The 10,770-nt window shown below is 41.8% G+C and overlaps 1 protein-coding gene across 5 annotated transcripts in view; it reads left to right on the top strand.

The window, feature by feature from the left end:
- ASCC1 (activating signal cointegrator 1 complex subunit 1) overlaps nt 1–10,770 on the top strand; it is a 124,827-nt gene that overhangs the window by 83,632 nt on the left and 30,425 nt on the right. For all 5 annotated transcript variants that reach the window (XM_019625483.1, XM_019625509.1, XM_019625500.1 and 2 more), the window contains exon 8: nt 7,566–7,690. In XM_019625483.1, coding sequence (XP_019481028.1) covers nt 7,566–7,690 — 125 coding nt within the window. The remainder of the gene's footprint in view (nt 1–7,565; nt 7,691–10,770) is intronic.

The following is a 10,770-nucleotide window of genomic DNA, read 5'->3' as shown; positions in this document are numbered from 1 at the left end:
CCATAGTTGGCGACTCATGGCAGCCCAGCTCCAGGTTGAGCTGTTGTTCAGCATCTTAGCTGTAGAGGGCAGTGTCACTGGCCCTCATATGCGGGATCCGAACCGGGGCCCTCTGGCGTTTCAAGCCAGCCCTCAACCATCGTGCCACTCGGCCGGCCCTAGACAAGAACTTTTAAAGGTTTTTAAATGTCTCTAGCGCTTCAAAGTTCTGAGTCTGTAACTTAGAAATCTTAATTTTCCAGAAAGACAAAGCTGGAAACTGGTTTCTTTCATTTAGTCTCCTTAATCTCCTTCCGCTAGTATTTCTTGCTCCGTGTTTCTGTATAGCTAAATTCCCTCCCCACTTACTTTTCTTTAATGGAGGAGAGAGAAAAGTGGGGTATCATTCTGCTGTGGTTTGTAATTCAGGTGGATTTTACAGTGCTTGGTTACGTTCAGACTTTAATTATGTTGTAGTATTTAGAAATATTTCCAAACATTATGGTTCTGTGATGGTGTTAGTTCATCAGAAACTTCGGATCCAATATACTGTAGGTCTTTGCTTGGAGATCCACATGTACAGTTAATTAAACCAATTAACTAAAATCAGAGTTATGTGCAGTCTGAATATATTTTATTTTCCCCTAGGAATGTAGGAACAAAGTCATTTTCTTTTTTATTGTTAGTTTCAGGTGTACAGAGCAATGCAATAGTTATCCTTTTCACCCTCACAAAGTAACAACCCCCCTCTCCCATCTACTGCCCTCCCACCCCAATATCATGCTTATCTATTACAATTCTATTGACTCCATTCCTACTCTCTACTCCATGACCCATGACTATATGTATATATAATTATAGTTGACATACACTATTATTCAACATCAGCTTCAGAAATACAGTGCGGTGGCCACACTGACCATGAAGTGGTCTCCCCCACCAGACATGAGTCCATCTGGCCTCCCAAGAAATATCTACAACATTATTGATTATATTCCCCAGACTGTCTTTTCTATCCCTGAGGCCATATTGTAGTTACCAATATGTATTGTCTCATCCCTTCTCCTTTTCCTTCATCCCCACCCCCTCCCAACTAGCAACCCTCAGTTTTTTCTCTGTGTCTCTGAGACTACCTCCGTCCACGCAAAGTCATTTTCTTGAATCAGTCCTCTTTCTTCATCCTTACCAATTTTTATTTGTTAGCCACTTCTCATTACTGGTTTAAACTCATCTAAAAGGTATCTAAAATGACATTTTAGAAAACTTTCATGACATGGATAAATGTTCAGGGACTATTAAGTGAAATAAGCAAGTTATAGGAAAATATTTTGTCTTTTAAAAATTGTTATGTAACTAGAAAAAGACTTAAAAATATATAATGAAAGTTGTTTTCATCTGCCGATGATGAGGTTATGTTTTCCTTTTCATGCTTTTCTGCATTTTCCATTTTTTTCTGTAATAACATGTATTATTTTTGTAAACAGGAAAAAAATTAAGACAACTATGTAAGGAAGCACAACATGTCTCTTTACTGGTCTCCGTGCTTTAGTTTTCCCCCTTGTACCTTGCTTCTCACAAACCGCATTGGCTTCCTGTGGCCTGCCAAACAAGATCCTCGCCCCCCAGCCCAGCAGGGCCTACACAGCCTGGCTTCAGCAACCTGCCTCTCCATCCCACTGCTGCCCCTTCCTCTCTCTAGAATTTCTCACGAATCCTTGAATGTGTCGTGTTCTTTGATATTCAGTCTTTCAGTTGCTTAGGACAAAAATCCTTCTCAAGTCACCTTCAACTCCTGACTCCTGTAGATCAGAAAAGCTACCACTTCTCACCGCCTCCACCACTGCCACCCCCGGGGCCACTCCAGCCAAATGGGTGGTTGTGACAGCTTCCTAACTGCCATTCTGCTTCCATCCATGCCTCCACCACGTGTCCTCCTCATGGCAGTCATGGGTTTCATTTTAAAATGTCAGCCAGATCATGTCATTCTATTGCTAAAAACCCCCCAAAAGCTCCCCATCCCACTCAGGATAAGCCACAGTCCTTATGAGGTCTAAGCACCCAGTGCAAACCCCATGTGACCTGGTCCTTTCTACCCCTCCAACCTCATCACCCCTCTCCCTGGTTTCATTTCACTCCATGCACTGGCTGCTTACTATTCTTCATCATACCACTCACATACTGCCTTGGATGTCTGTACTTACCTGTTCCCTTTCTCTGGAATGCTGTTCCCTCAGGTATCTGCTCAAATGCCGCTTGATCAGGGAGGCCTTCCCTGGTCACCCTATCTAAAATAGTACACTTAAACCCAGTCACATTCTCCTCCCTCTGTTCCGTTTCATTTTCTTCATGGTGTTAGCACCACCTGATGTAGTTAATGCGTATGTGTATGTTTACTGTCCATCTGTCTCCTTCCACTAGAATGTGAGCTGCTCAAGGACTGGGACTTGTTTTGTTCACCTCTGTATCCTCATCACCTGTGAGCACATCAGCCCTTCTGTCTCCTTTGAGATCTTGTTCTGTCAATTCCCTCTCTTGCCTAAAATTTCATCTTGTCTATTGGATAATTTCTTGTTGTCAGTAAGCAATTTTAACTCTTTCTCCTCATTGAAAACAAACATAACCAACCTGCTTTCAACTCTGCATCTTCTAATTATCAAGGCATTTGTTCTCCCCTTCCTTTTAAGTTTCTCAAAAGGGTTTATTTGCAGTAATTCCCCCTCCCCCGTTTTTTCCTTGGTCTCTGTAACGAGGCTTCCATCTCCAGTGTGCCAGTGAAATGTTCAGATTTTGAGAAATAAGTAGGCATTTTTTGTTCCTTTTCTTACTTTACTTTTCTAGAGCATTGTACTATGCTGATTATTCCTTGTTTTCCCCCTTGTAATTCTCCTTTCAGCCTTTCGGAAGTCTTACTTTTCTTATTCCTCATCCTTATCGATTGTCTTTGCTAGTTCCTTCTCTGCCCCTTACACAGGAGTATCCTATAGGGCTCTGTCCTTGGTCTCTTCTTGGCTTGCTCTGCATCCCCCCTCCCCACTGTGACTGCATCTGTCCTATGCTTTTAACTACTGTTTGTGCACTGATGACTCCCAGATCCGTATCTTTTGCCCACATTTTTCTCTTGAGCTTTAGACTTGTATTTCCATCTTTCTCCTGGACATATCCTACTCAATATCCCGTGACACATATTAAAAAATGTACACAGTATTAACCCTTCTGACACCACAACTCAACATAATAACTATTGCTTCTTCACAACTCCCCACCTTGGCAAGTGACCCACCGGGACATTTAGGCAGTCTCTGGAGAGTCACACTCAACTGCTTCCTCTGCCTTAGCACTGCCATATCTGAGGGCTTTCTCTCTCACATTGCTCTTGTTTTGTTTTGTTTTTAAAGATTTAATTGGGGAATTGGGGGAGGGGAACAGTGTTGGGGAATTGGGGAAGGGGAACAGACAAGTCGCTGTCCTTTTTTTCTTCAGTCTTGTTGTGGAAGTTGTCGCTTCACTGGCCCATGTTGGTATTATCATTGCGCTCTTCCCGGGTGAGGCAGTCGCTCACTGGCCATTGGACGGCCACTCACGGTAGCTCACGGCAGCCCACTGCCGTCCTGCTGCAGCCTACGCCATTGCCGGCGACTCATGGCAGCCCAGCTCCAGGTCCAGGTGTTGTTCACCATCTTAGCTGTAGAGGGCAGTGTCACTGGCCCTCATGTGGGATCCAAACCGGGGCCCTGCTGCTCAGAGCTGGCATTCCAAGCCAACTCTTAACCAACGCGCCACTTGGCTGGCCCCCTCACATTGCTCTTTTGAATCCATTGCCTTGTCTCGGTTTTCATTGTCCCTGTCATAGTTTAGATTTTCATCCTTTCTCCCTTTTCTAACACGGTCCTTAAAGCATGTACTCTGAAGCCAGACTAAATAGATTCTAATTTTGAATGTGCCACTTATTAGTTATGTGACTTTGGTCAAGTTTCATAACTTCTCTGTGCCTCCGTTTCCCCACTGGCAAAATAGGGATAGCGCTTCATTGTGAGGATTAAATGATCTAACATATATAAAGTGCTTAGAATAGTGCCTGACACATTGTGTTTTTTGTGACTTATAGTCCTGCCTAGCTGACCTCTGTACACAGTTCTCTACCCCTTCTAACGTATTTTCTACTCTACCCAGAGTAAGCTTTCGAAAAGGGACTCTGACCACATCATTCCATTTTCAAAAATTTCTGTGGCTTCCCATGGTCCAACCACTACTTATATCCAGCTCATCTCCACTGTCCCTTTTCTCTCACTCTCTGTTATATTAAATAATTGGCAGTTTTCCAAATAAGCTGTCATCTTGCATGCCCTGGCATCATTGCACATGTTGTTTTCTTCTGCTTGAAGTCAGGTCCTTTCTTTCCTGGTTTGATCTGGAAATCTTTAATGATCCTTCAAGACCATGTTTATTTCATTTGTTTTTACATTCAAGTCTCACTTTTTTATTTTAAGATTTTATTGGGGAATTGGGGAAGGGAACAGTGTTGGGGAATCAGGGAAGGGGTACAGACAAGTTGCTGTCCTTTTGTTCTTCAGTCTAGTTGTGGAGGCTGTCGTTTCACTGGCCCATGTTAGTATTGTGATCATTACGCTCTTCCCGGCTGAGGCAGATCAGTCACCGGCCATAGGATGGCCGCTCATGCCGGCTCATGGCCGCTCACGCTGGCTGCCAGCCACTCACAGTAGCTTACAGCAGCCCACTGCAACCCCACTTCAGCCTACGCTGTCACCGGGGACTCATGGCAGCCCAGCTCCAGGTCGAGCTGTTGTTCACCATCTTAGCTGTAGAGGGCACGGCGTCACTGGCCCATGTGGGATCCGAACTAGTGGCCCTGCTGCTCAGAGCTTGCGCTCCCAAGCCAACTCTTAACCAATGAGCCACTCAGCCGACATTCAAGTCTCACTTTTTAACGGGTCACAGCCAATAGTTACTGAAAGCCATGGATAGTGGTGCTCTGGCGGATTAGGACAAATATAACATGCTCTTAAGGAGCATGCAATCTGGTGGGGGAACAAGACAGACAAATGTGCAACATTAAGGGTCCATCCCTGAGAATGCTAAGTGGAGCACGCCTTGTAAGTGGCGCAGCATTTCAGAGGACAAAATCACTGCTCATGGATATGGGTGAGTAGGGTGTTAGGGTAGTTAGGAAGGCTTCGTGGAAAAGTGGGATTTGAGTTGGGGCTGGAAGGATGGTACGATTTGCACAGGTGGAGGAAACGGATGGCAACTGTGGCCCAGGGAACAGGAGGCACTGAGGTGGCAGTTGTGGAGTTGCTAAGTAGAGGAAGCCTGATCAGAAAGTACGCATGTTGAGGAGTGCTGGGACCATAGGCTGCTCCAACAGATGCGGGGGCGGGGAGCAGAGTGCCTGGGGTCTCCAGGGCAGGGAGCATCCTGAGGAACTGGTGTGTTGTCATGGTCCATCTCAGGCCAAGCTGTACTGGTGCCCGAGGCAACAGGAGAACTCAGTAATACTGATCCCATTCTTCATTCAGAATTTTGATATTTTCTTCATTGTAGATTATTTTTTGCATTAATTTTGATTTTAAAAAATATTGCATTAAAACATGATTTATCTTGGTTAACTGCGCTTTGGGGCACCCCCTGAAATTTTGTGCCCAAGGCAAGTTACCTCTCTTGCCTCACTCTGGTCCCAGTACTGTGTTCCGTTTCTGAAGTTTGGTAGAGGAGACATGGGCATTTCTTTTATTATTATTAATTATTGCTTACTCATATTATAAATATGAGTAATAGACAGTATTTTCTTTGGTTAATAGACAGTATTTTGTAAAGACAATTAAGATAAAGAAATTAGAATCTTGAGATTAATTTGGAACTTTGGAGCCTGGAAACTGTAAAGGGGAAAAGAATTGTTTGTGCTCCCGAGTCAGTCTCTAGAGGAGAAGAACTCCCTCTCGCTGCAGTGTATGCAGTGCTTGCAGAAGAGGGCTGTTTGGCCCCTAAGTTGGTGAGAGGTAACTGGCAGGGGGTAGGGGTACCCGAGGCTGTTGTCCACTTGGAGATAGGTCTTGAGCCACTCAGCTGCTGCAGCCAGAATGATTGCCGGAGGCGAGCTCCCCGCAGCTCGGCCACACAGCGTGGACTTGACCCATATCTCTCAGAAACCAGACCCATCCAGCTCTGCTGGGGAGAAGCCTTTCACTGCTCTCCACAGGGCCATGGCCCGAGGAACAATGGAAGATTCATGAACTCTCTAAATATCTCAGGGCTACTTGCATCCAAGAAAAGAAGTGGTATTTGGCACAAGAGTATTACTAGTACATCTAAAAATGTAAAATCTAAAAAATGTGCAATCTATGGTTCATTAGTACATTAGTGACTAACAAAAGATTTGTTTGAGTCAGGGAAGTCAATTAGCATGCGGCACAAATCTCAGAAAAAGCCAAGGGAAAGGATGAAAGGTGCAGGTCCCTCCCTGCGCTTGTCACAAGGCGCACTGCTCTGTCATTTGATGTGGACCTCCCCGCCAGTGCCAGCCTTCAGTGAGAGCTTCTCCAGCTCAAGGTGTATGTTCTGGCACAATATGTAAAAGCCACAAGCTGAATTTCACTGTCACATGAGTGAGTGGTCACAGAAGATGGATGCTTCCTGAGGCCGAGGACTGAGATCTGCTCTACCACATACTTGCTAGGGTAATGACCCCTCTTGTCGGCACAAGTGGTGAAGAATTGAAGGAGAGATAAGGAGATTTCCAGACAAACAAAAGCTAAAGGAGTTTTTCATCACTAGACTGGCCTTACAAAAAATGTTAAGGGGAATTGATTCTTCAAGCTGTTGAGCAAAACATCTGAACGGAATGAAAACTTTTTGGGCGAGAATTAATTCTGGTAGAGGTATTAATATTAGAATGAGTGACTGTCATGGAGATAGAGCTCACCCACTGCAGAACTCATAGCGCTTAGAGCCACCCAGAGCCCATGCAGGGAATGTTACGCAGCCTGTGGACTTTCTTATATGTCATTGTCCTTATTGGTACTGTAGTTCCACCTCATCGAAACACTGGTCCAGTGTCCAGTGCTACTGGGATCCTCACAGTGCATGTGCCTTCCCGGTGACGAAATGTTTTGGAGTTGTAGCAGACCTCATTTGATCCTGGCACAAACACACCAGCCACAGTAGCTTTTGGTTTGTGGCTAGAGGAACCAATAAGGCACTTCCTTTTAGGCAGCCCTGTTAAGCCTAGCTTCTTGAGCCCTATTCCCCAAATGATAAACTTCCGTGTTTCTTCAAGACCATGTTTAAAGCTCCTGTGAAAACCTGGCCCCATTCTTGTCCTCGTATACAGTTGATTGCTCCCTTACCACTCACCGTCAAGCTTTGCGGTTACTTGTTTCCATGTTTGTCTTGTTCATGCAGCTGTTGAGCTTCATGGTGGTGGGGACCACAGCCTTTCATTCCTCCTCTTCTTATGCAGGGCCTTGTACAGCGATTGGCCCAGAGCAGATGCTCCATAAACGTTGCTTAATTAGTAACCAGGGATTCAGGAGTTTACTAAGATTTCTGTACTTCTTTGTTCAATTCTACAGGCTACAGGAATTAGTTGATCGAGTGCTGGAACGTTTTCAGTCATCTGGACTAATAGTGAAAGAGTGGAATAGTGTGAAACTCCATGCTACAGTCATGAATACCCTATTCAGGAAAGACCCCAATGGTAAGTCCTCCATAGAACTGTAGCTGTTTATGATCAGCACGGCTGTATGATATCCTGGGGTTTGAGTAGGATGGGCTATCAATGAATTTCTGATATATCTTCTTTTTCAGATCTGTTAGCTTGTTTTGATGAGTACAGTAGAAGTATGCAGGGACATATCTAGCATGGGATTGTGGCATTCCAAATCTTTTATTTCTGTCACACTTAGGGTTGCCATATTTAGCAAATATAAATACAGGATGCCTAGGTAAATATTAGGTTAACAGTAATTATTTTTGTGTAAGTATGTTCCACGCAATACTTGGTGACTTATTTTGAAAACAAGAAAGAAGAAAGGAAGATTAGGTAGTAAAAGTAAATTTTAGATCAGTGGTTTTCAGCAAGGGGCAGTTTTGCCTCCTATAGGACATTTGGGATTATCTAGAGGCATTTTTTGGGTTTCTACAGGCATTTTAGTGGATAAAAGTCAGGGATGCTGCTTTACCCTCTATGTAACATAGAGGACAGCCCCCCACAACAAAGAATTATTCAGCCCAAAATGTTGATAGCACCACTGTTGAGAAACCTTGTGTTAGAGTAATATTTTTTTTCCCTCATGGAACTTGAGCCTTCATATAAAAATGCCGTGTTTTAACCCTTGATTTGGGATAATAATCTATATTTCAAAAAGGATTTTTCTCTTGTTTTTATCCCCACCCACCAAGTGAAAGCTTTTCTAACACATTCAGCATCTATCTGATCAAGAGCCACAAATTCAAGTTACATGCAGCTTTCCCCTTCCAAGACCTGTTGTTTAAAATATGCCAGCACCAAAATCCCATATTTAGGTTTTAATTCCTTTGTTAGAACCCTGACCTTGGTTTTAAAATATCTGGGTTGGAAGAGGACTCCATCAGGACTCAGAACCCATAAACTATTTGTAGGTTTATAGTTTAGGACATTTTGTGTGTCCTTTTTTTGTCAAAATACATCTTTTTATATTTCTCTTAGATATATACCAAAGATCCCAACTAGACATCATTTAATATTAACCTCATTTGGTTAGATCCATTGTAGGACTGAGAGATAAGTAGCTATCCAATTTTAGTTCTAGTGTTAAAGATTTTTGGTGCTAGATTGTATTTTAAGACTTTTCTAAATGAATCAGTATTTTACCTTTGGGAGCACTGAGATCAAAAAAGGGTCAAATGGCTCAGTCAAAGCCTGTAGACTTTGGGTAGTTAATAGAATCTAAAGCTCTTGTTATTGTTCCGGTGGAATACATTTCCGCAGTACATGTCTGAATACTGTCATTTGGACAGTAGTATTGCAGAAGAATGTTTGCAATTCCAGAAAAAAAATTTCCTGGAATATTTGATATTTGAACATTACAAATGTAGTTTGTCCATTGGGAACACTTAAAGGAATTTATTGCATTTATATTATTCTGGACAGTCAATTTTAATTTTGGAAAACACAGATCCCCTGAGGATGTACATTTTAACATCATTATGTAAAGACAGCGTTTCAGAACTCTAGAGTATATTCTGAATTCATTGGTTCAAAAGATAGTGTATATTCACCATCCAATAGAACTTTCCGTGATAATAGAAATAGTCTGTATCTGTATCTGTGATGTCTAATATGGTAGCCACTATTGTGGGTATTGAGCACTTGAAGGTGGCTAGTGAGACTGAGAAAGTGAACTTTTAATTTAGTTAAATTTAAATTTACATAATCACATGTGGCTAGTGGCTGCTGTTTTGGATAGTGCAGGCAAAGACAGTATTTTATTAGATATTTCGTACTACCAGTAGTGCCTTCTGCATCTGTCCTGGCCCTTAAATCTTAGTTCAGAGCTCTTAACAACTATACCATGCCCCATTATTAACTAACCTCTTGAAATAAAGGAGTTGAATTATGTGCAAATCTATGTCGTCTAAATTGGGTGGATCGAGATTTATATTCAGTTAGCACTAGAGCTTCATATAAGAAAATGTTCTGTGTTCAGTTTAGTTATTCTTTCCTATGTACAACTATTTAAAATACAACAACTTTCAGATATAATTCATATGCTATATATTTTGCCCATTTAAGTATTTAATTCAGTAATTTTTAGTATAACATATTCAGAGTTATGCAACTGTCCCACAATCAATTTTATAATATTTTCATCCCCCCGCAAAAGAAATCCCATCCCATTGGCAGTGACCATTTCCCCCTAAACCTTCAGTTCTAAGCATCACCAGTTTACTTTTTGTTCTGTGCATTTGTTTTTTCTGGATGTTTCATATAAATAAGATCATGTAATATGTGGTCTTCTGTAACTGGCTTCTTTCAGTTAGCATAATGTTTGCAAGGTTCATCCATGTTATAGCATGTATGATATTTCATTCCTTTTATTGCTTAACAATATTCTATTGGATATTTATGGGTATACCACATTTTATTTATGTTTTCATCAGTTGATGAACATTAGTGTTTTCCACTTTTTGGTTGTTATGAATAACGCCGGTGTGACCATTTATGTACAAATTTTTGTAGGGGAATATGGTATCATTTCTCTTGGCTATATATTGGATTGTCGGAAAAGTCATGACGCATTTTTGCAATGAAAAACAGAAAAAATATGTCATGACTTTTCTGACAACCCAATACGTAGGAGTGCAATTGCCAGATCATATGATAACTCTTATGTTTAACTTCTTGAGGAACTGCCAGGCTATTTTACAAGGTGGCTGCACCATTTTACATTTCCACCAACAGTATATGAGGGTTTTAGTTTCTCTACATCTTTGCCAATACTTGTTATTATCTATCTTTTTGATTATTACATTCTGTGGGTGTGAAGTGGTATCTCATTGTGGTTTTGATTTGCATTTCCCTAATGGCTAATGCTACTTACAGATTTTGAACCTGCCATTAAACATTTCAGTCTTCAGATATGATTACTGCTTTTTATTAATATTTATTTAGTATAGTTTACTTTATTTTTTTATTTTATTTTATTTTTTTTTTTAAAGATTTTTATTGGGGAATTGGGGGGATGGGAACAGTGCTGGGGAATTGGGGGAAGGGGAACAGACAAGTTGCTGTTGTTT

This window comes from Hipposideros armiger, unplaced genomic scaffold (genome assembly GCF_001890085.2).
Source record: "Hipposideros armiger isolate ML-2016 unplaced genomic scaffold, ASM189008v1 scaffold_15, whole genome shotgun sequence".
Lineage (NCBI taxonomy): Eukaryota > Metazoa > Chordata > Mammalia > Chiroptera > Hipposideridae > Hipposideros > Hipposideros armiger.
This window is presented reverse-complemented; position numbering and strand designations above follow the sequence as displayed.